The sequence below is a fragment of the Amblyraja radiata genome, chromosome 28 (genome assembly GCF_010909765.2).
Source record: "Amblyraja radiata isolate CabotCenter1 chromosome 28, sAmbRad1.1.pri, whole genome shotgun sequence".
NCBI lineage: Eukaryota > Metazoa > Chordata > Chondrichthyes > Rajiformes > Rajidae > Amblyraja > Amblyraja radiata.
Genome location: NC_045983.1, coordinates 20,837,987 through 20,865,376, shown reverse-complemented (window position 1 = coordinate 20,865,376; position 27,390 = coordinate 20,837,987). Strand labels below are relative to the sequence as shown.

At 40.8% G+C, this 27,390-nt stretch overlaps 2 protein-coding genes across 5 annotated transcripts in view; both read left to right on the top strand.

The window, feature by feature from the left end:
* Window positions 1-340: 340 nt before the first annotated feature.
* Window positions 341-17,257, top strand: LOC116988966 (E3 ubiquitin-protein ligase TRIM50-like). Its single transcript, XM_033046032.1, has 6 exons — window positions 341-1,109; window positions 8,875-8,970; window positions 10,632-10,862; window positions 11,752-11,774; window positions 14,687-14,811; window positions 15,834-17,257. Exons 1-6 carry the CDS (start codon window positions 705-707, stop codon window positions 16,379-16,381), a joined length of 1,428 nt encoding a protein of 475 aa, XP_032901923.1. The 5' UTR covers window positions 341-704; the 3' UTR covers window positions 16,382-17,257.
* A 2,016-nt stretch (window positions 17,258-19,273) lies between these two features.
* The window catches only part of lig3 (DNA ligase 3), a 52,817-nt gene continuing 44,700 nt past the window's right edge, over window positions 19,274-27,390 (top strand). For 2 of the 4 annotated variants that reach the window (XM_033046029.1, XM_033046027.1), the window contains exons 1-4: window positions 19,274-19,402; window positions 23,662-24,260; window positions 24,843-24,944; window positions 26,477-26,671. In XM_033046029.1, coding sequence (XP_032901920.1) covers window positions 23,690-24,260; window positions 24,843-24,944; window positions 26,477-26,671 — 868 coding nt within the window. In that variant the 5' untranslated portion in view covers window positions 19,274-19,402; window positions 23,662-23,689. Of the gene's footprint in view, window positions 19,724-23,661; window positions 24,261-24,842; window positions 24,945-26,476; window positions 26,672-27,390 lie in introns of all 4 variants that reach the window. The other 2 variants (XM_033046028.1, XM_033046030.1) reach the window with 2 other exon arrangements.

The window sequence follows — 27,390 nt, the reverse complement described above, 5'->3', positions numbered from 1 at the left end:
GCACCCAGATCACAAGGAAACCCACGTCACAAGAAGAAAGTGCAAACTCCACACAGACAGCACCCGAGATGAAGGTCAAACCCAGAACTCTGGCACTGTGAGACAGTAGCTCCATCAGCTATGCCACGATACCACCCTTTTTTATCCTGCCTTGAGAGTGGAGGTTGATCGCTCATCTAAAAACTGCAATACAATCACCAGTGCCATAGTAATGCGCTGCAGTCAGTTTACACAATTGTACTGAGGCTTTTGGATTGGGCTTGGCATCGCACAAAAGGTCTGAGCAGAACTTAATGACTAAAACAATAGAACATAATGTCTTGGTGGTACAGATAAATAAAGTTAGTAGGTAGTGTTTTGCCCCTTCATAAGAATACTTCTAATCAAGATGGTATCCAAAGCAGTCCTGAAATTCACAATAATCGGAGTAGCCGCAGTAATTGTGTTGAAGAGAGAGAATAGAAGAGAAAAATACCAAGTCTGATGAAAGTTTGACTTTTCAAAGGCAATGAAATGACAAATACTGACCTAATTCTAAAGGAATCTATTGTAAATAAAATGTCATATCCAGCCCTTTAAAAAAATCAAGATCATATGATTACAGTGCTCAACAGTACCTCCCTCCACCCTGCTGAAATTGCTCAAAACAAAGATAAGAACCTGAGCCTGGCAGAGGTGGAGAAATTACATTAGAAGTCCAAAACATGGCAGCAAAGCAGAATTTCCAGTGCTTGGAGGACCAGCTCGTGTGCCCTGTTTGTCTGGAGGTCTTCAAACAGCCTTTGATGCTCCAGTGTGGTCATAGTTATTGCAAGGAATGTGTCCTATCTCTGTCTGGAAACCTGGACAACTATTTTACCTGCCCTGTGTGTCGGAAGATGGTGGACTGCAGCAGCTCTTCTCCTAATGTATCACTAGCTCGTGTTATTGACACCTTGACAGTGATAAGTGGGTCCAGTGGCAATCAAGAAAACTGCAGGGATCACCACAACCCCCTGAGCCTCTACTGTGAGAAAGACCATCAGATAATCTGTGGACTCTGCGGAATTATTGGACAACACAAGCAACATAAATTAACCCCTCTCTCCAGTGTGTATGAGAGGATGAAGGTAATGATTAGTGCTTTTGCCTTCTGTCCGTTAACTGACTAACAGCAGATTAAGCAAGCCCCCTTTGTTACCGTTTGGTGGGGGGGGGGTGCAAAATGCAAGTTGCAAACCCCATTGAAGTGAGTCTATCTGCAATGCGGAGATAGGTGTTGAAACTGCTCCTCAAAAAAATCAGCTCCACGGAAGGTGATTTTGGTATCAGGTTTAGGGTAAAAGTGTAAAGGGCTGAGTATGTAAAAATACTTTTTCATTGGAGTACAGAAGTAAAATACACAGAATTTGAAGACTGAAGTATAAATATGAGTGAAGGATGGGATATAATTAAAGGTGAAAGGGAGAAGAGGCAGGCGAATGTTTGCTCACAGCTAAAGGAGAAAGCTTGGGGGAAAAGAGAATTCAGCATTGTAAGGTCCTTCATTTGCTGAGCCATTGGTCTAGGCCAACGAACCTGCAAATTCTACACTATTTTAACCAACATTTGCCACTGGCCACTGAAAATATACAAAACTAGCAATAGCTTGAGATGAGGAATTAGTTGCAGGGCTTTAAGTGAAAAGCAGCAAGGATTAATATATTTGCATGTTTTTCTGAGTGACTTACCTACGTAAGTGTGTTTAAATGGGATCAAAGTAGACCAAAGTGATCCAGTATTTTGTTAAACATGAGGTATGTTAATGTAAAAATAAGACACTATTAAAGTTAGTATATAGTGGTACCGCATTTAGAATTGCTGCTGCACCATTCCAATGTCGTGGGTTCAATCCAGACCCCCAGTGCTGTCTATGTGGTGTTTGCATGTTTTCCCTGCAGCCACACGGGGTTTGTTTGGGTACTTTGGTTCCCTCCCACATTCCAAAAAATGTGCTGCAAGTTTAAGTGACTATTGTAAATTGCCTCTTGGTTTAGGTGGGTGGCAGGAGATTTGAGGATTATTTAACGTGTATGTGAGAGAGAGTGGGGTGTAGAGAAATAAGTAGGTGAATGGGATTGCTGGGAAAGCTTTGAAACCCAAATGGCCTCCTAAAAAAATAAGATTACATTAAAAAATAAATAATTATTTGTGGAAATAGCACTGCAATAACATTAGATTTTTGCAAGATTGAGATAAAATACAATAGAGTACAGATCTTAAGCAATTAAAAATGTTTAACAAACAGTCTGAAGAAGGGACTCGACCTGAAACATCACACATTCCTTCTCCCCAGAGATGCTGCCTGTCCCGCTGAGTTAGAATAGACAATAGGTGCAGGAGTAGGCCATTCGTCCCTTCGAGCCAGCACCGCCATTCAATGTGATCATGGCTGATCATCCCCAATACGTACCTCATTCCTGCCTTCTCCCCATATCCTCTGACTCCGCTATCTTTAAGAGCCCTATCTAGCTCTCTCTTGAAAGTATCCAGAGAACTGGCCTCCCCAGTCAGAGTCAGAGAATTCCACAGGCTCACAACTGTCTGTGAGAAAAAGTGTTTCCTCGTCTCCATTCTAAATGGCTTACCCCTTAGTTTTAAACTGTGGCCCCTGGTTCTGGACTCTACCAAAATCGGGAATATGTTTCCTGCCTCTAGTGTGTCCAAACCCTTAATATTCTTATATGTTTCAATAAGATATCCTCTCATCCTTCAAACTCCAGAGTATACCAGCCCAGCCGCTCCATTCTCTCAGCATATGACAGTCCCGCCATCCCGGGAATTAACCTTGTAAATCTACGCTGCACTCCATCAATAGCAAGAATGTCCTTCCTCAAATTAGGGGACCAAAACTGCACACAATACTCCAGGTGTGGTCTCACTAGGGCCCTATACAACTGCAGAACCTTTGCTCCTATACTCAACTCCTTGTTATGGCCAACATGCCATTCCCTTTCTTCACTGCCTGCTGTACCTGCATGCTTACTTTCATTGACTGATGAACGAGGACCCCCCAGATCCCATTGTACTTCCCCTTTTCCCAACTTGACACCATTTAAGTAATAATCTGCCTTTCTGTTTTTGCTACCAAAGTGGATAACCTCACATTTATCCACATTAAATTGTATCTGCCATGCACCTGCCCACTCACCCAACCTGAGTCACCCACCCAACCCAAGTCACCCTGCATTCTCATAGCATCCACCTCACAGTTTACACCGCCACCCAGCTTTGTGTCATCTGCAAATTTGCTAATGTTACTTTGAATCCCTTCATCTAAATCATTGATGTGTATTGTAAATAGCTGCGGTCCCAGCAACGAGCCTTGCGGTACCCCACTTGTCACTGCCTGCGACTCTGAAAGGTACCCGTTAATCCCTACTCTTTGTTTCCTGTCTGCCAACTAATTTTCTATCCATGTCAGCACTCTACCCCCAATACCATATGCCATAATTTTGCCCACTAATCTATGTGGGACCTTATCAAATGCTTTCTGAAAATCCAGGTACATTACATCCACTGGCTCTCCCTTTTCCATTTGCCTAGTTACATCCTCAAAAAATTCCAGAAGTTGAGTCAAGCATGATTTCCCCTTCGTAAATCCATGCTGACTCAGACCGATCCTGTTACTGCTATCCAAATGTGCCGCTATTTCATCTCCAGCATCTTCCACATCACCGATGTCAGGCTAACTGAACTGGTCTATAATTCACTGTTTTCTCTCTTCCGCCTTTCTTTAAAAGTGGGATAACATTAGCTATACTCCAATCCACATGAACTGATCCTGAATCTATAGAACATTGGAAAATTATCAGCATTCTAGAGCCACTTTCTTAAGTACCCTGGGATGCAGATCATCAGGCCCTGGGGATTTATCAGCCTTCAGTCCCATCAGTCTACCCAACACCATTTCCTGCCTAATGTGGATTTCCTTCAATTCCTCCGTCAACCCAGATCCTCTGGACACTAGTATATCAGGAAGATTGTTTGTGTCCTGCTTAGTGAAGAACAATCCAAAGTACTTGTATCTGCAGTTCCCTTTTGAACAATCCAAAGTACTTGTTCAACTCATCTGTCATTTCCTTGTTCCCCATAATAAATTCACCTTTTTCAGTCTTCAAGGGTCCTACTTTGGTCTAATTTTTTCCTCTTCACATACCTAAAGAAGCTTTTACTATCCTCCTTTATATTCTTGGCTAGCTTACCTTCATACCTCATATTTTCTCCCCGTATTGCCTTTTTAGTTATCTTCTGTTGCTCTTTAAACATTACCCAATCCTCTTGCTTCCTACTCATCTTTGCTACATTATACTTCTTCTCTTTTATTTTTATACTGTTGTCCCTTGTCAGCCACAGTTGCCCCTTACTTCCCTTGGAATCTTTCTTCCTATTTGGAATGAACTGATCCTGCACCTTCTGTATTATTCCCCAAAATACCTGCCATTGTTGTTCCACTGTCATCCCTGCTAGGGTATCTTTACAGTCAACTTTGACCAGCTCCTCCCTCATGGCTCCATAGTCCCCTTTATTCAACTGTAACACTGACACCTCCGATTTACCCTTCTCCCTCTCCAATAGTAGATTAAACTTGACCATATTATGGTCATTACCTCCTAATGGCTCCTTAATCTCAAGTTCCTTTATCAAATCCGGTTCATTACATAACACTAAATCCAGAATTGCCTTCTCTCTGGTAAGCTGCTCTAAGAATCCATCATGGCGGCACTCCACACACTCCCTTTCTTGGGGTCCAGTACCAACCTGATTTTCCCAGTCTATCTGCATGTTGAAATCTCCCATAACAACCGTAGCATTACGTTTACTACATGCCAACTTTAACTCCTGATTCAACTTGCACCCTATATCCAGACAACTGTTTGGGGGCCTGTAGATAAGTCCCATTAGGGTCTTTTTACCCTTACCATTCCTTAGTTCTATCCATACTGACTCCACATCTCCTGTTTCAATGTCACCCCTTGCAAGGGACTGAATTTCATTCCTCACCAACAGAGCTACCCCACCCCATCTGCCCACCCGTCTGTTTTTTCAGTAGGAGGTATACCCTTGAATATTCAGTTCCCAGCCCTAGCCCTCTTGCGGCCATGTCTCTGTAATTCCCACAACATCATAACTGAGCCTCAAGCTCGTCCACTTTATTTCTTATACTTCGCGCATTCATATACAACACTTTGACCTCAGTATTCACCTCCCATCTCGCACCGCTCCCCACCACTATTTAGTTTAAACCCACATGTGTAGCCTTAGCAAACCTGCCTGCCAGAATGTCGATCCCCCTCCAGTTAAGGTGTAACCCATCCCTTTTGTACAGGTCACCCCTACCCCAGAAGAGATCCCAGAGGTCTATAAATCTAAATCCTTGCTCCCTGCACCAGCCACACATTCAGATCCCCTATCTCCCTGTTCCTGTCCTCACTAGCACGAGGTACTGGAAGCAATCCAGAGATAACCACTCTAGAAATCCTGCTTTTCAGTCGTCTTCCTAACTCTCTGAACTCACGTTGCAGAACCTCCTTCCTCTTCTTCCCGATGTCGTTTGTGCCTACATGCACAACTACTGCCGGCTGTTCACCTTCCCTCTCGACGATGGTCTGAATTTGGTGCGTGACATCTTGTGCCCTGGCACCAGGGAGGCAACAGACCATCCTCGCATCTCGCCTGCCTCCACAGAATCGCTAGTCTGCACCTCAGACAATGGAGTCACCCATCATTGTGGCTCTGCCCAATGTCGGTCTCGCCGGTCTAGTCCCATCTCTAGGATTGGAGCCACCGACGTGTCCGCCACTCGGATTGGAAGCGTCGTCTCCCCCTGCGTACCTGTTTTCATTAGGCACAGCCACCCGGGTCTCCTGCACTCCACGGTTACCACCCTTTCTCTCAGTCACACACCTTCGTTCTTTCCATATCCTTGGCGTAACCACCTCACTGTAGGTCCTGCCCAGGAAACGCTTTCCCGTTTTTTCTCATTTACTCTAGCTTTTTGTGTCTCTTCAGTTTAAACCAGCAGCTGCAGGTCCTTCATACATATAAAGCAATTAGAAGGTAATCGGCATATAGGATTAGATAGCAATTGTCTGTTGGACTAGACTGCAATGATAAAGCCTATGTGTAGGACGAGGTGACTGCAATGAAGTTAGTCTGTACATCAGGCTGGATAACACAGATCAAATGTATTACATTTCAAATGAGATTATTTCTTTTTACAGTAATAACCAGTAAAAAATGATTAAGTGAAGTTGAGACCCACTATAAGCCTTTAACGCTGCAACCTCTCTAAGATCTCATGCATTTCCATAGGAAAAATATGGAGAGCCAAAATGAAGTAGCTGATACAATTTTAAAGACGGCACAGGAACATTGCGATGAATGTACATAAATCCTTGACCACAACAGGAAATTTTGACAAGGCTGTTAAAAGAGCAGTTGATTCTTTAACTGATACATTGAGGTTTGAATACCGATGCGGGGAAGTTATGTAAATCGTTACAAATCATGTGTTAGACGTTAGGTGGGATAATATGTTCAAATCTGTGAACCACAAATACATAGGATGTCAAGGCTTTATGTTCTTTATTGGACTGGTATTAGGGATAAGGAACAATTATATTTAGCAAATAAGATTGCTGGGAGATTTAATAGCAATGTTTGAAATCATGAAGGGTTTTGATAAGATAAGTGAATGGTTGGTAAACAGAGAATATATTTATAAGTACTAGGTACACAATGAAGAAATATATAGAGGCACAAGAAATTGCAGATGCTGGAATCTGGAGTAAAAATAAATGAGATCTGCCAGAGAAACTAAGTGGGTCAAGCAGAATCCGTGGAAGGCCTTTCACCTGGAGTGAAAGAGTAGTGGGAGAGAAAGTCAGTAAGATACGGGTTGAGTTGGCAGCAGAGCCTGGGAAATGATAAACGAGGACAACAAAAGGCTACAAATTCTAGAATCGGAAAAGAAAGGAAGGAACAGCGGGAGGGAAGGGGTATGCGGGTGGGGGGGGGGGGAGCGAGAGGGGAGGAAATAGGTGATGCGCAGATGGGATAAGTGGAGAAGAAGGAAAAGACACTGAAAATGGGCTGGAGATATTGTAGGAAGAAGGGACATGCGAGAGAACCAGGATAGAGAGCACTGATTCTGACTGTGCTAAGTGTCAGTATTAATCATTAATATAAATAGAGGGGTTCTTTGCTTCTCATCCTACTTGTCTGGTCTACATTAACTGGTGTTCATGTGAATCCGCGATACTAGCAAACATGAAAGACATTCTCCCATTATTGCTTTTTGAGCATCTTTGGTGTTTAAAACTTTGGCTTCCAATATTTTTTGTGGGTGAGATGACTAGAATCAGTGGTCAAAATAAGATCTCAGAATGATCCATTCAGGTCAAAAATGAAAATAAATTTCCCAACCCAGGCAGAAATCTTTGGAATTCTCTGCCTGAGAGTGCTATGAAAGCTTACTCATTGAGAAAAGGAGAGGAGATTAATAACTTTTAAAATATCAATGAATATGAGATTAGTGCAGGAAAGATTGGGAATATATCCATAGCTCATGAAAGATCCGTTCAAGAGTCTAATTACAGTAGGTAGGAAGCTGTTCTTGAACCTGGTGGTACGTACTTTCAAGCTTTGGCATTTTCTGGCTGACAGGAGAGAAGAAAATAAAGAATGACGGTGCAAGCAGTACTTAATTGTGTTGTCAGTGTGAAGTGTAGATGAGGCTGATGATGGGGAGGCTGGTTTGTGTGCATCTGCAACCGTCTGCAATTTCTTGCAGTCTTGAGTAGAGCAGTTGGCAAACCTAGGTGTGATGCATCGTAATAGTACATCTGAAGAAATTATTAATAGTGGTTGGAGACATGTGAATTACACTTCTAAGTCGATGACTTGCTCCTTTGTTTAGCTAATATTTAGGGAGAGGTTGTTATCTTGACACCATATTACTCAGGTCTCTATCTGATGAATAGAATTGTATTCAAACTGTGATATAACTTGTGTTGCATACAGTTCCAGTAGAACTTATTTGCTGTATATCCTACATATCAGTAAGATAGGATAGCATCCATGTACTTTTTTAACTGTCTTAAGGGCCCTTTTTCCAGCTACTCCACGCAATAAACTCTAATATATTGCATGTCCTTTGCAATGTTGCACTTTCCCAAATGCAGTACCTCAGGTTTTCTCAATTAATTTCCTATATTCATATTCGTGCTCGTACCTTCCTACAGTTGAAAGCTTTCCTCCCGTTTTAGTTTTAGTATCATCTGCAAAAAGCTGAAATAACTTAGTACTAGCCCTCTGGACCTCCACTGGCAATGTCTTTCCAGTCACAAGATCTTCAGACAGCCATTACCCTTTGATTCCTGCCACTGAACCAGTCTTGGATCCATCTTGTCACTCTATGTTAATCTACCATTTGGAAGCTTGTCAAAAGCTTTGCTAAAATCCATGTAGACTACATCAGTGCACTGCTTTCATTCACTCGCCTTGTTGTCTCTTCCTACAACCATTAGTTGTCAAAATGATTACCATTAACTCACAGGTGAGCACGATGAAGGAAGGAGCTCTCTTATCTATTTGTGAAATACTGCTTAATCTAAATCTTTGGCTTGGGCAACACTAATGTCCTGAGAAGAAATCTTAGCCTTTTTGTTGTTGTCGTTTTCACACCTTACCCTTCCATATCTCTAGACTCCCTCTCCCCTGAGTCTTAGTCTAAAGAAGGGTCTCGATCCAAAACGTCACCTATTCCTTCTCTCCAGAGATGCTGCCTGTCCCGCTGAGTTACTCCAGCGTTTTGTATATATCTAAGCCTTTTGCTGTTGTTTTTCTTCACAGGAACAACTTGCTTTGCTCATAACAGGAGCTCAGATGCAAAAGAACAACATGGAGAGGAACACAAACAGATTAAAACACAACAGAGCTCGTATTATTGTGAGTCTAATAACTCTTGGGATGGTGTATAACGTTTGGTGCGTGCTTTCTTTTGAAAAGGACATAATCAATTTTCTTGCCAGACTCAATTCCCACCACGCAGCATGTTCTGAAATGCATTCTTCCAAAACTATATTGATGGAAACATTTATCTCAGTATACTACACATACTTACAGGGTTACGGCCCGAAACGTTACCTATTTCCTTCGCTCCATAGATACTGCTGCACCCGCTGAGTTTCTCCAGCATTTTTGTGTACCTACTTACAGTATGACTGGTCTACAAAATGCGGAGAGGCATAGATGATGGAGAGATAACAACCCTTATCAGCGATGTATATAAAAATGGGTATAGATTCATATTAAGGGATAGGTGATTTAGAAGGCATTTGAAGAAGATTTTTATTGGAGGAAGATTTTTTTTCACCCGGATATGGTTGAAATCTGTAACCTACTACATGTGGCTTTGATGGATGCAAGAACTCTCAGAATATTTAAGATGGATGCCATGCTTTCGAAAGCAATGAGTCATGTGCTGGGAAATTGGATCAGTACTTAATGACCAGCACAGATATACGGGATGAAGAATCTGTTTCTATGCTGTTAGACACAGTTGTTCTATGATCACAAAGGCATTGTGTATTATGTGAAAGGAAGATGCATTGATGTTTAACAAGTTGTTTGCCAACTTACTTGGGTTCTACATAATTTGTCACTGTTCTTCAGAAAATACCACGTTTAAGGCTATATTATTCAGGATAAATCTACCATGACAACAATGTGCAAAAATAAAAAAAACAGAATAACAAAACAAATGCTTAACCTATTTTATATTATGAAAAATGTCCTGCCATTAACAGAATGTCCAAGATATTAGGAAATCTTTCCAAAATCATTTGAGTTGTATGTCCATATGAGCGAGCGTTTCAATAGTTCGGAGAAGCCCGTCCCTCCATCGCAATATGGAAGCCCATGGTTGAAATAGTGGAACCCAAAAATACTAAAAATGAAATAATTTCCTTGTTTTATAAGAGTTTCCACCAGAAAGCAATTGTGTTATTAACAAGTTTTGCCATTCACTCTGGATGGTGTGAGATTTAGCTAGTAGGTCCAATAGTATTCACTATTGATAACACTCTCAAAATAAGTACATCTGTCTCATGACCATCTTTGGTGATGATAATGTTGATAGCTTTCCAAACATCCAAAATTTCACAGCAAATGAACTCCAGATACAAATTGCAGGACAGTACAAGGTCTTGCTTTCAGTACTGCCCTGATAAACAGACATTTTTTCTATGCTCTTATTACGTTCCTTGACACTGTCTAGTTTTTATATCCACGTAGAAAATGCTACTACCCTACACAATACTAGTGTAATTCATATCACTCACTTCCCCACCACTCCACATTATGGGTGGAAAGTATTCCTTTTAGGAAATTACAAACACAGTATGTATTCACAGTACATGCTCGCAATATGTTATCAACAATACTATGGTCATGTATTTCTCTCACCTTATTTATTCCATGTCTCTGTTTGGCTTGCCAAACTTGTTACTCCATATTTTACCTATTAAAGCTGTTTCCTCTTTTGATTTGATTATTTAATTCATTTTCCCCTCAAGAAAGTCTTTTCTCTCTTGCTTGTGTTCCACCAGAATGAATCTGATGTCTGCAAATTAGTGATTCAGAAAGAATTCCAGGAACTCAGAGGTTTGGTTGATGAGGAAGAGGCCAACTTCATTCAGTCCACACAGTTAAAGTGTACCACTACTGTTGAAACAATTGATGAACAACTGGAAGAAATGTCCAAAACACTGAAACAGCTGAAGGAAGTTGAGGTTTCATTGAAAAAATTGGGCAATGAAAATCATTTAGATTTCATAAGAGTAAGTATACAGTAATTACTTTTCTCCAATCAAGCTGGATTTGGATGGAATTTTAAGAATAATCATGTAGTATATAGAGAAGTGTGTTAATATATCTCACAAATAAATCAGTTATTAGAAAGGAAGATAGAAATATGTTACATGTAGAACAATTATATATTAAGGATCAAATTGGGTAATCCATCAATTCTAATTCACTCCCTGACTATTAATCAATGTTGCAGTTTAACCAGTTCTTGCTTTGCTCAGTATTAGAACACGCATTTTGAATGAATGACAAATACTTTTTACACATAAATAGCACACATTTTTTACACATAAAATTTTTTTTTTACACATTTAAACATGTACCTTTTATCTTGATGGACTCCCTCTGTAGGTGCTGCCTGACCCACTGAGATCCGCCAGCGGTGTTTTTTGCTCCACAATCAGCTCCCATCCATGTTCAGTACTTGGTACATTGGGAGAAGAATGTTGAGATGAGCTTTCACCGATATAACCTGGGAAGCACTGGCTCTAAACATTGATGTATTGACATCCCACTGTGAAACGATGGCACACATTTAATCTCACACATGATTAGCTTTACTATTGCAACCCCATTACCACAGGAAACTTGTGAGATATGCTCAGCACCTCCTCACCTGAAAGATGGAATCAAATGATTGTGGGGGGTAGTGGTCGGCTGGAACTAGTTGGATCAGCTACCCATGGCTGATCAACAATATTGGCAATAACTGGTGGCAGGTCATCCATCTGGATGTGAGGGATGCAAGACCTGTGAATGCAGAAACATGATAAATTAAAACATCATAGAAAGGTAATGGCTAATGTTTCCCATTCTAATTTATTTCTTAAAATTTAATTTTATTTTCTCAATATTTTGCAGGAGTACAGTTCAATCGCCTCAATGTAAGTGCAATTTCCAATGTGTCTGTTGCCTCATTCACTGCTAATGAAACAAGATTAATAATATTCTTGATTGTATTTTTTTAAATACACACACTAGGTGTAGGCCGGTTAACAAAATGTGCTTGATTACGTTAGCTGGTTCTCCCACCACCAACCACCACATCTCCCCATCTGATTCTCATTAATCAGTTCTTAAGGATTCCAAAATCTATTGATGAAACTGTTATTAACTAAAATAAATATATCATTATTTTCAATGTACAATTCCTTTATTAATAATGGTTTCACGGTTTCTGGAAAGAACACAAGTGCTGGAGTAACTCAGAGGATCAGGCAGGATCTCTGGGGAACATGGATAGGTGACGTTTCGGTCGGGAACCTTCTTTAGACTATTCAAAAGGATCCCAACCGAAAACATTACCTAGCCATGTTCTCCAGAGATCCAGAGACTCATATTCCGCTTGGGGAGTCTGCATCCTGGGGGCATGAACATCGAATTCTCCCAATTTTGTTAGTCCTTGCTATCTCCTCCCCTTCCTCAGTCCCCCTGCTGTCTCATCCCATCCCCCAGCCTTCGGGCTCCTCCTCCTTTTTCCTTTCTTGTCCCCGCCCCCCCCACCCCCGATCAGTCTGAAGAAGGGTTTCGGCCCGAAACGTTGCATATTTCCTTCGCTCCATAGATGCTGCTGCACCCACTGAGTTTCTCCAGCTTTTTTGTGTATCTCCAGAGATTCTGTCTGACTCACTGAATCATTCCAGCATTTTGTGTACTTTTGTGTAAGCCAGCATCTGCAGTTCCTTGCTTCTACATTCTCAGTTTCTAGACTAGGTTAAACTTACTGCATCCCAATGTCCTAACATATTGTTTTCTTCAATTATTATGTTTGAAATTGGTACTTCATGGAGCTGAGCAAACATCGATAAGAGAAAATACCAAGATCAGGTGCCAGTTTAAGAGAGGTGACCGCAAGATAGGGGAAAGCATCATAGCAGGTTTCAAGATTGGGAAACTTGTTTACTTTTGCACAAAAGGCAGGAATGTGGGTGTTGAATGTTATTCTGGCAAGCCCCTTTATATAAGGTTTGATTCCAGTGTGCAAACTTCAAATGATTCTTATCAAAGACACAATGTTTGCAAATTACATTACCTAATAGGTGTTAGTAATACACTTAAACTAAGCCAAGAACAATAGTTTTGTCACACAAATAAGTTTACACCAGCCAATTGATGATTATAGTATTTACACAAGAAAAGGCAGTTACTGTTCTCACAGCAGTGACATTGCACATGACTTCATGGACTATTTTCACTTCCAAATAAAGTAATATCTAAAATACATGCATGAATCTGAGGATTTTTACATTTGCAGAATGGATGCACAGTGGCACAGCAATAGAGTTGCTGCCTTACAGCACCAGGGACATGAGTTCGATCCTGACTAATGGTGTTGTCCATATGGAATTTGTATGTTCTCACTGTGACTGCGTGGGTTTTCTCCAGGTGCTTCAGTTTCCTCAGATTTCAAAGATGTGTGGGGTTGTAGGTTAATTGGTCTCTTTAAATTGTGTAGTACCCCTAGTGGGCAGGATGTGGGTGATCGTTGGTTGGCGTGGACTTGGTGGGACAAAGGGCCTCTTTCCACACAGTATCTCCAAACTAAACTAAACTAAGCAAAGACACAATTTTGAATTTCAACATTGAGTTGACATTAATTAAAATAGTTCCGAGCATCAGTTTGGGAAGGACTTTTGAGATGTAGGGGATATATAAACATTTGCTACTGCTGGTTTGTGATTTAGATTTGTTTATCATTTAAATAATAAGGACAACTGTTTACACTAGGCACTAAGAATAAGACACAGGATGCATACTATAAGTTGAAACAAATTATAAAAACAATTACAATTTTATTTGATATATGTATGGCATGACAGACAAAGGCCAGATGGGACTGAATTACAGCACTTCCTCCAGCAATTGATCCTGTTTTTTGATCAATTAAATAGTAAGGTGTTGATTACCCCTTTAAAAAGTTAAGATTGGGACAGTGTTCCTATTGCTGAACAAGTACATACATGTGCAAAATTAAGTGAAACCATTGTTTTCACATGTCAAATTTATATTCCAAATCGATTGGCATCAAGGTCTAGGGAACTTTGAGGACAGCTGTGAGGTGGCACAGTGGCACAGCAGTAAAGTTGTTGCCTTACAGCGCCAGAGACCTGATTTTGATCATGACTATGGGTGCTGTCTGTACAGAGTTTGTACGTTCTCCCGATGGGATTTCTCCGGGTGCTCCGGTTTGTAGGTTAATTGGTTTCTGTAAAATTGTAAATTGTCACTTGTGTAGGATCGTGCTGGTGTATGAGGTGATCGCTGGTTGGCACAGACTCAGTGGGCTAAAGGGCCTGTTTCCACAATGAATCTCTAAAGTCTAAAGCAAAGAAATGAAGAACACATGTTCCTATCTCTCACTGCAGGTGCAAAAAAAGCAGGAACAGGGTACGGATTCTGGATGATCAGCCATGATCATATTGAATTACGGTGCTGGCTCAAAGGGCTGCATGGCCTACTCCTGCACCTATTTTGCATGTTTCTATGTAAAATAAGCAGGAACTGCAGATTTATACCAAAGAAAGACACAAAAAATGCTGGAGGGACAGCAGATCAGGCAGCATTCCTGGAGAACATGGATAGGCAACGTTTCAGGTTGGAATTATACTGCCTCCGCTCAATAATTCCAAAAGCATTGCTGCAAAGCACAAAGAAGAAAATTAGATATTCAGATTACTGGGCAGATCCCTCTCTTCTATTTAAGATTCCCCTTTAATTGTAGACAACTGCAGGGATCAGCTGTGGTCTGTTCCGGTTTGCATGGTTTGAGTGTTTTATATATTTACCATCCTTTTAGTTGCAAACAGATGCCGGAGCCACAATCAGACAAAATCTTCAGTGCCGTTTTGTTCAAGCCTGGCTTTAGGCATGATGATATTAAACTAACCGTTTGGAAAAAACTGCAGAAGCGGATTTTACCAGGTGGGTTTGAATATTTACCTTGTTAACAAATGGGATCCAGATGTAGCCAGACAGATGATTAAAAATAATTATGGTTGAATTTAATTTACAAATGTATGATGCACCAACGTGGAACTGTTAAAGAATACTGGGGAAAGGCTATTTGAAGACTTGTGTTGGTCCACCCTGTCCAAGGATGTATTTTGAGTATTTAAGGGGTACTGAAGTATGATTTTTTTTTCTCAATGGTTGAGCACATTCACTTGAGTATTACTGTTTATTCCTGCATCCAAGAATCTCAACAACATCCAGGACAAAACCATTGATTTGATCGACATTCAATCTTTTCATATAACTTTGGCATACTGTGTCTGAAGAGTGTAATACATACAGGAGGCATTGCAACCTCTCACCAAGGTTTGGGGTAAAAGGATGGGTGGCGTTTCGGTCCGGAACCCTTCTTCAGTCTGAAGAAGGGTTGTGACCCGAAACCTCACCCATTCTTTTTTACCAGAGTTGCTGTCAGACCCGCTGAGTTACTCCATCACTTTGTGTTTATCTTTGGTACAAACAGTATCTGTAGCCTCTTCCTACACATCTCACCAAGGATTATTTGACATTCCCAACCTCCTGACTTTCACCACTTAGAAGATGATTGTATGGGAATACCACCACTTGGTAAGTTTATGTAAAGTCATTCACGATACAAATCTGGATTCATCTTGCTGTCTCTTCATCCTTGCTGGGTACTTTCACAACTTTTGCAACACTACTTTCTCACCTAACAATGGACAGTCAGTTAATGCTAGCCTTGCTGGCAACAGCCATATCACCAAATGAATCAAAATAGGCTCTTGCAATGTCTCCAGTGCTTTGACTTGCAATAGTCCCAATCAGCTGGGAAAGTATATATTCATAAAATTAACCCCATAGAACATAAACACGAACATAATTTAATTGTTTTATTTTGTGATTGAAGTATCAAGTTTTCTCCATGCAGCTTCCTGGATACTTATTAGAAATGTTTGTTTTATCTCTTTCAGAACCAGAGCAATTAAAATTAGATCCCAGCACCGCACACCCACTTCTGATCATAACCAACAGTAGTACCAGGGTAGAATGTGGAACTTACCTCAAGCGCTTGTCGTTGGTACAGGAGCGATTTGATTACAACACCTGCATTCTTGCTAACAAAGGGTTCTCCTCAGGCAAGCACTATTGGCAAGTGATTGTCGATGACAAGATTAGATGGCGCCTTGGCATCATCAAAGGTACCACAGGACGCAAAGGGAAGTTGACCAAGACTCCTGAGAATGGTGTGTGGATGATTGGAGTGAAAGAAAGAAAAAATTATGAGGCATATCAGAATCCCAAAATTCAGCTTTCACTCTTGGTGAGGCCACGGAAGATTGGTGTGTTCCTTGATTATGAGGGAGGGCGACTTTCATTCTATAATGTGGATAACCCGGATGAGCTGAGTTTGATCTATGTTTTTGATTCAGCCTTTCAAGGAAAGATTTATCCAATTTTTGACCTCTGCTGTGTCGACAGAAGTAATGACTTAGCACCTATCACACTCTGCCGTGTTTGAATTTATTCCAACAAACAGCAAAAGGCATAAATCAAAAATATAAACCACTACTTATCTAATGCCCTGGTTAGCAGTTATTGTCGCATAATTAATACTATCCTAATCTTATAACACGACTCATCATTTAAGAGGCAGCATTTAGTTCACGCGATCTTTTTTTTAAACTTACTATCTGATCTCCAGAATTAGCAAGAAATATGTTTGTAATGTTCAGCTGTAAAGTAGATTTTTTCATTTCACGGAGCTTAATTGCTTAGGACATTGAACTGTGGGGTTTATTGGTTTATATAAATTATCCAAATGTCATGAAATTTAATGAAAAGTGCTGTAATCAAATTCACGACAATTAACCATTTTTTAAAATGTCCAAACTTGGGTCAAAAGAACCCAATGTGAAAAGTATAACATTCTATCTCATCTTTTTTCAAGATTTTTCCATCTCCAACAAAGAGTGATTTTGTTTTGTGTTTTTAATTGTATGATGTCTGGAATGTAACAATTGAGTGATGGATGCAAATGTTATTGTCCATATTAAGTTTGTATCTTGAAAATTTATTGTATGGGGGGGTGGGGTGGATATTTGGTCCATCATGCCTTGGCTGACTCTTTGAAAGATCTGACCAATTTGTCTTATTTCCCTGGTCCATTCAACAAGGGTCCTTTATGTTTTCCCCTACTCTGAAAAGAGTGCAGACAAGCTTTGTGAGCATGTTGCCAGGACTTGAGGCCTGAGCCATAGGGAAAGATTGGATAGGCTCGAATTTTATTCCTTTGAGTGCAGAAGGCTGTGGGGTGATCTTATAGTGGTGTATAAAATTAAAAGATTTTATAAGACACTTGGACAGGTCCACAAATAGGGAAGGTTCAGAGAGATGTGGGCCAAATGCAGGCAGGCAGGACTAGTGTAGATGGGGCATCTAAGTGGCCAGGGCAGGTTGGGCCAAAGGGCCTGTTTCTGTGCTGTATGATTCTATGGAGGGAGGAGTGAATGCACAGTGTATTTTTCCCAGGGAAGGGGAAACAAGAACTGAAGGGCATATGCTAAGGTGAAAATGGAAGGATTTGAACCTGAAGGGTTGTCAGATTTTAATAAAGGCAATTTTTATACATTTTGGTTTCATCATGTAGAAATAACAGCAGTGTTTATACATAGTCCCCCCATTTCAATGCACCATAATGTTTGGACACAGCAATGTCATGTAAATGAAAGTAGTCATGTTTAGTATTTTGGTGCATATCCTTTGCATGCAATGACTGCTTGAAGTCTGCGATTCATGGACATCACCAGTTGCGGGGTGTCTTCTCTGGTGATGCTCTGCCAGGCCTATATTGCAGGCCTCTTTAGCTTATGCTTGTTTTGGGGGCTAGTCCCCTTCAGTTTTCTCTTCAGCATATAAAAGTCATGCTCAATTAGGTTCCGATCGTGTGATTGACTTGGTCACTCAAGAATTGACCATTTTTTTAGCTTTAGCAGTGGGATCTTTGTCTTTCTGTAGAATGAACCCCCAGCCAATGCGTTTTGAGGCATTTGTTTGAACTTGAGGAGATAGGATTGACCTGCCAGTCCTTTTGCAATTAGAAAGCTCACCGGTGCTCTCTTTCTTCTTAATTATGTTATAAACAGTTGATTTTGCTAATCCTAAAGTTTGGCTGATGTATCTAACAGTTTTATTCTTGCTTCTCAGTCTCATAATGGATTCTTTGACTTTCATTGACACAACTTTGGTCCTCATGTTAATAAACAGCAATAAAAGTTTCCAAAGGTGATGGAAAGACTGGAGGAAATACTAGGTGCTGAGAGCTCTCTTATACCTGCTGTACAGCTGTAATTTCTACATGATGGAAACCAAAATGTATGAAAATGGCCTTTAATAAAACCTGACAATGTGCACTTTAACCACATGTGATTTCCTCCATTACAAATCTCAAATTGTGGAGTACAGAGGAAATAAATGAATGATGGGTCTTTGTCCCATACATTATGGAGGGCACTGTAGGTAATTTTGTCAAAGTTACATTTATTTTTCTGAGGAATTGATAATGGGTCTACAAATTGTACTTTGTGGATGTTTTTTACAACTGATGATACATTGAAGAAATTTTAAGTACTCTAAAAAATAACCATGCTGATTTTCAAAATAATATTTGGACACAACAGAAATAATCTTATTTCCTTGATCCCTGGGCATCTTTTTAATTTGTAGTTGGATCTTAAATCTACTGATTTCATTCAGGCTTGAATACACGACTAAATGTTAGCACTCATGTGAAATTTCCTTTCATCACAAAGTGCTAGAAAGTTGCGCAACATCTAATCTGATTGTAAATTGTTGTTAGTTTTTTGTTGAATGTTCAGTTCCATTTGTAGAATCATTACAGAACATTTTGATGAATTAAGTATTTTATTTCTAATTTGTAACATCAGATCCATAAATCAACCTGAGGAACATGTACTGGATAAATATGGACAACTTATTGAATGCTGCATGTATCGTTACGAATTTATAAATAAAACAGTTGATTTTGTTTTCTTCTGGTAACATTTGGGGTTTTTTTTGTTTGATAATTCGCACGGAAAACACATTTGCCCTTCAAGCATTGAGTATGGATACAATTCCAGCACACTAGCTTTGGAGTCTGTTTGTGAATCCAGCAAATGCATCAGGGACTCTGAAGAAATATCTATTAGCATTTTGTTTACTGTCATTTTAAATGCAGCAAAAGCAATTAAGGAAGGAAACAATTCTTAAGCGCTGCTTTATTGCAACATTTTCCCAAAGTTTATTGAGAACCCTTCCCAACAAAGATCCTATAAGATCTTTGCTTCCCAATAATACTATTGCACCACGCATTTTTTCCCCCCCGGGCAAATAATGAAAACTGGTAGCTGGCTCGCGCCTTTAAATGGCGGCCACGTCACGGGCTTGAAGCGGAGACAAAGCGGGAGCGTTGGGCCGTTAAAGGGGAGGTTTGTGGCCTGGCGGAGAGTGGGCCGCGGCTGCCAGCGGACTTTCGCGACAGGTCAGTGAGTCGGCGAGCCGGGGAGGATCACTGCCCGTCCCCGCGTTAAGACTGGGCTTCGCTGAACCTGCTCGCTGTTTTATACGATCAGGGGCGAAGTTAACTTTGTTGCCTGGGCCTGGAGGCCCCGGCCTCAATTTTGTGGCGTGGCCGCTGCCCAGAAGGGTTGGGCGGTGGGATGAGCACGCCGGTGACCCATGTTTAGCGGGAGTGACTGTGGTCGGAGAAGACTGCAACCACAGGTTCATTGCCCATTTTGTGAGCACGGGTTCAGAGGATCTCCCTGATGGCTGTCTTTAATATTATCGCCTTGCTTTTCAGGTGAAATTGTGCACTTTAAAATGCCCCAGATTCCTATTATATACGCCTCGGGAAAGGAACCTCGATTTAAAAAACAACTGTTAATTGGCAAATAGCTTTACAGTTTAAGTACCGGCAGAGAATGAGCACTGGCAATGCAGTTGTACCGTGGGAACGAGCAGGTCGTAATTTTTGTTGATATTGATCGGGGCACTGGTGAGAATATTGTTCTGTGGAATTGTCCACGGGCATCTGAATGGGCAGAGTTATTTTTTTACCAGTCTAAAAAACATCACGCTTTCACAGTGCTAATGTCTTTTGCACTAAAATGACAACCGTGGTTGTTTTTCTCTAGTATATGGATTTCTCAGAGATAGACAACATGGAAATGGGCCCCATGTCCCACCGTATCCATTCTGACATCAATGCTTGCCCCGTTTTAAGAGCACTTGGTCTGTAGCCTCTCTCCCTTGATAATTCAGGTGATCATCTACAACTTAAATGTTGCAAGTGTACCTGTTTCCACGATCAGCGCTTTACGGATGTCATCTAGGACATCTCGACCTGAAACCTCACTTATTCCTTTGCTCCATAGATGCTGCCTCACCCACTGAGTTTCTCCAGCATTTTTGTCCACCTTTGGCAATGTTTAACATTGATACAGTGTGGAAACATGTACTTTTGTCCACCAAGTCTGTGCCAACCATCGATCACCCATACACTAGTTCTACGTTATTCTACTTTCACATTGTGCACACAAGGGGCAATGTACAGAAGCCAATTAACCTACAAATCTGCCCGTCTTTGGAATGTGGGTGGAAACTGAACTCCCAGAGAAAGCCCAAGCGATCACAGGGAAAATGTATACATTTTGCACTGACAGCACCCATAGGTAGGATTGAATCCGGATCTCTGGCGCTGTGAGGCAGCAGTTTTACCCCTGCTCTACAGTGCCACCACTAAAATTGTATCAGCAATTCCCTGCTCTTGTAAACGTTCCATATGACTTATTTGCCGCCTTGTATATTGTACTGGCTCCTTCAGAGATTGTAGGACTTTTATGCCTAGATCCCTTAAGATCATGCCCTTCATTGGGTTCACCTTTTCACTCATAGTCATACAGTGTGCAAACAGGTTATTTGGCTCTACTTGCCCTTGCTGACCAACGTGCCCCATCTAACACTAGTCGCACCTGCCTGCATTTGACCCATATCTCTCTAAACCTATCCTATCCATGTGTAAAAAGGAACTGCAGATGCTGGTTTAAACCGAAGATAGACGCAAAAAACTGGAGTAAATCAGCGGTACAGGCAGCATCTCTGGAGAGAAGGAATGGGTGACGTTTCGGGCCGAAAAACTTCTTCAGACTTGTTAGGGATAAGGGAAACGAGAGATACAGACGGTGATGTGGAGAGATAAAGAGTCTATAACTTTAGTTTCCCTTATCCCTGACAAGTCTGAAGAAGGGTTTCGGCCCTAAACGTCACCCATTCCTTCTCTCCAGCGATGCTGCCTGTCCTGCTGAGTAACTCCAGTTTTTTGTGTACTATCCTATCCATGTCCAAATGGTTCTTAAACATGACAATGTCACATTAGGATTAAATCCATTATTTTGCCCATTTTAGCAAATGGTTAATATCAGCTATATCCTACACCTATCCTCACTATCGATAACACTTGATTTTTGTCTCGTTTGCAAACTTGCAAATCAAACATCCATGATTCACTTAATTTTATTTGCATCTTTAAGGGTTTCTTGTAGTTCACACAAGAAAAATTGATGATTTCCAGGCTTGGTTGTATAAATGTCTTGAAAAGATGCTGTCTGTAATCTGATCCTGAACTACTAAAATACCATCCATAAGTAATAGACAATATTCAGAGCTTATTGTTCATTTTAATTCTAGTTAGGTTCAGAGGTGTTATTTTCTCGTCACAAGCATTTTGTTTTGATAATGATGGGCTTATCTGCATGTTCAGAGTTATCATTCCATAATTTTACTTATTTCTCTCTGGCTCATCTTTCAATTCTACATTACTCCCTGACCATGACCAAAGCCCTGGCATTCCTAAACAAATGTGAATTCTCTTAAGTGTACACATAACATCCACTTCTCAAAAGCCCCATTTTTAAAGCAAAATGGTTGGCTGATATTAAAATATTTTGCCACGTTGTACTTTTTTAAGACGTGGTGTTTTATTCGTTTTGGTAATATATTCAAGCACTTGTTAATAAAGGAATCTTGGATTAGACTTTCATATCCGGTGTTGAAATATAACCCCTACTTGATCTGGATTTTTGTGAATTAATAGAATGTGCACTTTTCTTGTATCCCTGTTTCAGTTTTATTTCACCTCCATGGAAGTCAGGAGTCCTTGTAGTCCTCAAAGCTTATTTAAATGTTTCTGTGGGAGATTGAACATTTTATTTTTAACATATCATTATTCCATTTGTAAAACAATCTATTTGCTTTGATACAGTGTAATTCTAAAACTTGTAAATAAAGGTTTTATTAGTCAGAACAAAAGCTGGGGTCTAGCCACCCGCTCCATTGGAGGTGCTCTGGATTGGCAGTGGGAGGCTCTCCAGGGCATAGAGGCTGAGTGGTGGCCGCATGAGGCGAGGAACTGATGGGCTGATGTCGAGGAGGCGTCGGAGTGGTTGAGTTGCTGCTGAAGGCCCTGAGGCAGTGTGGGACTCGATTAGATTTGTTAGCACTCCAAGTGGCCAGGTACGTGGAACAGACAGTGCCTGCTGCGGGGTAGAGCAACGGTTAAAGACATCGACAAATTGCCTGAGCAGGGCGACCCCTGCGACTCCGACCAGTGCTGCCGTCACAGCGACGTGCCTTTATTGCCAAGTTAACATCTTTAAATAAAAAATTGGACTTGAACTGTACAAAATGGTGCCAAAAACGTGGGGAGTCTTGTGTACGGACTCAGTGTAATGTATTATTTTACACTCTTGTGCTTTGTATGATTGTGCCCAATGTATAGTAAGATTGTCACTGGACTGTATGCAAATTATTTTTTACTGTACTTGGGTACATGTGACAATAAAGTATCATTAAATCCTTCCATTCTGAGCAATATCCTGGTGAATGTCTTCTGCACACGTTCTTACCCTTTCTATATTGCAGTGACCAAAATTAAACATGATATCCTGAGAGTAGCCTGCCCAAAGTATTGTACAGCTACAGCGTGAAATCCCATCTCTTGCAGTCAATACCCCTGCTTCTGACATGAGCAGAGGGACCTTGAGTCCCTTTTACCTTTTTCATTACCCTAGCCCTATGTATTTTCAGGGAGCTATGACCTTGCACCCCAAGTACCCTCTGCACATCAATTCTTCAAGGTTCCTGTCGTTTATTTTGTGAGAACAATGTTGCCATGATTCTGTGAAAGTCTTATTTGAGAGGGTGTAATAAATCGTTGATTAAGGAAGACAGTGGATGGATGTACCCAGATATCTCAAATTTCTGTAATTAGATGTGACTATGAGATCAATTGGCTGAGTACTTTATTGCTGAATGACAATTTTGTTTAACCCTTAGTGCTAAAGTTATTTTTTATTATTTCTTCACAAAGAGACATGTTGTAAAAAGTGATGGTTGGTACTGTTAGCCATGCATATTTTCATGTGTCTAAACTTGGTTTGCCTTTACCATCGTTGGGATTGTCAGTTTTGTCTAAAAATTGCCGTGCATGAACGACTGTTGTACATGTATCTTGTACATTTTAAACCAATTCTGAATTGGCTATTGTGGCGGTGAACTTTTTTACTTTTTTAAGTTGTTACCCTCAACCTTTACTTTGTGACAAGTTTATGGGTGTCGGTGGAACTTGTAATGGTGATGTATTGTTGATTATTGGTCGCAACTTGTGTTGCAACTCTGCAATAGAAAATAACTTAAAATTATAAATGACTTTTTTAAGATATTTCTTTACTTGTGTTGCAGATGAGCAGTTAACTGATGTGAAACCTCCATGTACCGGCTGTTTTCCCAGTTTACAAAAATTTTGCTTCGGCTCGAAAAGACTCATCCAGTACAAAGTCAACTCAATACTTTGAGAGTTGAAAGCCAAAGCATTCCCACCTTGTTTTCTGTTACATATTTTCAGGTGGTCCAGCTTGTTCATCTCTTCTCAGTACGTTTGGTTGTGAACAACATCTGGTTATCAGCAGTGCAAGGATTGAGACGTTGTGTTATCAGCCCAGTTGTCGTGACATTCTCTTGCGCTCCCAGTTGTACATTTTTCATATCAAACGCCAAAATGCCAGAGCCGCGGTATTGTGTGGACTACGCAAAGCGTGGCACAGCTGGCTGCAAAAAGTGCAGAGAAAAACTCCCAAAGGGGTCGGTGCGGGTTGGGAGGATTATGCCGAATCCCTTTTCTGAGGGAGCTGAGATGAAAGAATGGTATCACATTAAATGTATGTTTGAGAAGCTGGAAAGAGCCCGACTAAATACCAAGAAGATCGATGACTTAACTGATTTAGAAGGTTATGAAGAGCTTCAGGATCCCGAGAGGGATCTTATCAACCAACATATTAAAGGTGAGAGCAAGAACTTGATAATGTATTATGAGATAAGTTCATATAGTCTTTGCAATATAAATCCAGTGGCGTAATAGGTGGAATATACTCTCGTTTCTCATTTGTGGTTGAACTGGATCGTTCTGAGGTCCCGTATTTGATCTGAAATGTGCATTAAGCAGAACTAGGGGGATTGTTTTTGGCCGCAGTGTCCCTGAGCTGAAGGATTGGGAGGAAATAGCCATGGTTCTTGTTGATTAGTAATTTGGAAAACATGGATGTTGAGAGCAGGATCAAACCCAGTTGCTATGGTTCTTGTTATCAATTACTGCATGATTATTAGCTGTCTGTGATTACACGTGAAGTATAACCAAATGGATGAGTTTTCAGCATGCTGCTGGATGGGCAGAAAGTGAGAATAGGCTGTGTGATGCCTTTCTCAGGATTGTCTGTGTTGATAATGGTGGCTAACTTCCATTAATGTCCCCTGAAGGCAGGACTTTCCAAAATTTGCAGATAATTTTTGCCTTGGATTGCAGTTTTAAGGGTTGGTTAATGTGTTTAATGAAAAATATGCTAATACAATTTTTATCTTGTTTCTAGAACTTGTGGTCAAGAATGGCTTGTTATCCTCAAAAGTCAAGTCCCCTCCAAGTAAACCGACGGCAGTCACCCCATCACCTCGTAAATTCTCTGGATTTTCTGGTAAAGATGCATATTCTTTCACGAATGTTCTCATGTGTTAATACGTGCTATCTTGCATTGTGGGTGTCAGCTTTACTGACACCCACAATGCAATAAATGTTCTTAAATATCCAGGAAGGGAGGAATGATGGATTTGTAGAAAAATTTGAGATTTTTGTATTTGCACCACTCTGCACCGTGATGACACCAGCAGGCAGGAAAGCTGTACTGCAGACTGGCGTGTCTTGTATTAAAGTTTCAGGGTTCCTTTTTGGCTAATGTTTGTGGGTTGTAGTGAACTATTCAAACAAAGACATTGCAACCAAATTTCCAATTCGTTCCTCACAGTGTGCGTGCACTTTAACGGGAACTACTTACTTATTCGTTCCCACACTTCCCAGATCTGAGTGGTAAGCCAGTTTTGTTCTGAAATCGATTACTTTTGGGGTGGGAAAATTTGCTTTGTGAAAAACCTTCCATCTCTTATGTAAGGTAGTACATGCTGCTGTTACTTCATATTCCATGCATGTCAATAATTTTGAGAAATGCATTTATCCAGGTCGTATTTAAAATGTGAGTGTGACCAGATAGTGAAGATGCATTGAAATGAACAGCAAAGATATATTTGAGAGGAATCGGGATAAAGACATAAATGAAAATAATGCAATGAAGCAGGGCTGTGATTTGAGGCAGAGTGAAGGAGGTTTTTGTAGCGTCTAAACATCAGATAAACCCACTGAGCGAAACACAAAGTGCAGGGGGAACTCAGCAGGTCGGGTGTCATCTGGAGGGAATAGACAGACCTGGCTTGGATTGGGATTCTTCTTCAGGCTGATGGACTGGGGGGGGGGGGAGAAAGCTGGAAAATAAAGGTGGGGGTGAAGCAATGCCTGGCAAATGGAAGGCAGATACAGATGAGGGGGTTCATTGGCAAATTGCTGGAGATGGTGATCAAAGCTAGAGATGAAAAGGAGGCAAAGGGGCATCCGATAAGGAAACAAGCAGATTGAAATGCAAAGCCGGAGGTTGTGGGTGAAAGGGGGATGGGGAAAAGGCGATAAAAGGAAATGTGGGGCAAGGAGATCCATACATAATATGAGGTGCTGTTCCTCCAGTTTGAGCGTGGCTTTGCTCTGCAAAGGGGGAAGCCAAGGACAGAGAAATATGTTTACATATCCGTTCTGCTACTGCATTGTTCCGTTTTGGGACATATGACAATAAAACGCTCTTGACTCTTGTTCATTATGGGAAGGTGAGTTAAAATGGTTTCCAACTGGGGAGCTGTAGCAGGCCTTAGCCACCCTCTTTTCCCTGCTAAAGGGATATGGGTGGAAGTGGATGGGAAGGTGGAGATAGATGGGATAAAAGGGAATATGAGACTACGGTATTGGGAGAGGAGCATGCCAGTCGACATCTGCATGAAAGATGTAGATTTCATTGGGAGCAAATTGGGGCAGGTATCTCCTGAGATGTGAACACAATTTTATCTTTTAGACACTGTCCTGCATGGTTTAATTAACTGTGATTCTACTTTGTCTTACTAAAAAACCCAGCTAAAGCAGAGACCCCCGATGAAGAGCCCTCTACCTCCACAAATACACAATCGGTTGGAGTATGTGACCCCAACCACAAGGATTGTTCCTTGAGGGAATTCCGTAAACTGTGTGCCATGATTGCAGACAAACCGAGCTATAATATTAAAACACAGATCATACAGGACTTTTTGAAGAAAGGCACTGGTGGGGATGGTAAGTCCCTTTTTAAAAAAAAATTCTTAACACAACTACTTTGAATGTTTTCCACTCAAGAGAAAAGTTTAATTCTGGACGGATAGTATTCTTGCTGTTTATCTTTGTTTCATTCCAAGAAAAATAATTTGAAACCTATGCTACAAGATTCCAGCATCTGCTGTTTTGTATCCCAACACCTTTGTCCTTGCCCTGTAATCTCCATCCTTTATAATTATTATGTTTGTATGTATCTGTTTTGTTTTCTGGAGTTTGAGTCATTTCAACATGTTGGAATGTATTGGTCTGAACTGATGCAGGTTTATTGGGCAGTGCCAGATATCTATTATATCAGTCTGAAGAAGGGTTTCGGCCCGAAACGTTACCTATTTCCTTCGCTCCATAGATGCTGCTGCACCCGCTGAGTTTCTCCAGCATTTTTGTGTACCATCTATTATATCAATATTTGCGTGTCAAGTTAATTGTTTAAAAAATATATATTTAAGTTCCGCATAGCTTAAATGCACCATTCCTGATGAATCACCGTTTACAGCATTTTCAATCACATTCTTCCTGTCACATGGCACCCAGAACTGCCTACAATTATCTTCCTGTGCCTCAACTAACATTCCTGCTCCTGTATTTTGTGCCCTGGCAAATGAGGTGTCCCATATGTAGCCTTAACTGTCAGTGCAGCTGCCTTTTGGGAACCAACGACATGTAAATCAAGATCCCTTTGT

Excerpts from the sequence above, each read along its gene's own strand:
- LOC116988966 (XM_033046032.1), top strand. The coding sequence starts at position 705 with ATGGCAGCAAAGCAGAATTTCCAGTGCTTGGAGGACCAGCTCGTGTGC. Across the intron at positions 1,110-8,874 it reads GTGTGTATGAGAGGATGAAG|GAACAACTTGCTTTGCTCAT; the intron begins GTAATGATTAGT and ends TTTTCTTCACAG. Across the intron at positions 11,775-14,686 it reads TACAGTTCAATCGCCTCAAT|TTGCAAACAGATGCCGGAGC; the intron begins GTAAGTGCAATT and ends CCATCCTTTTAG.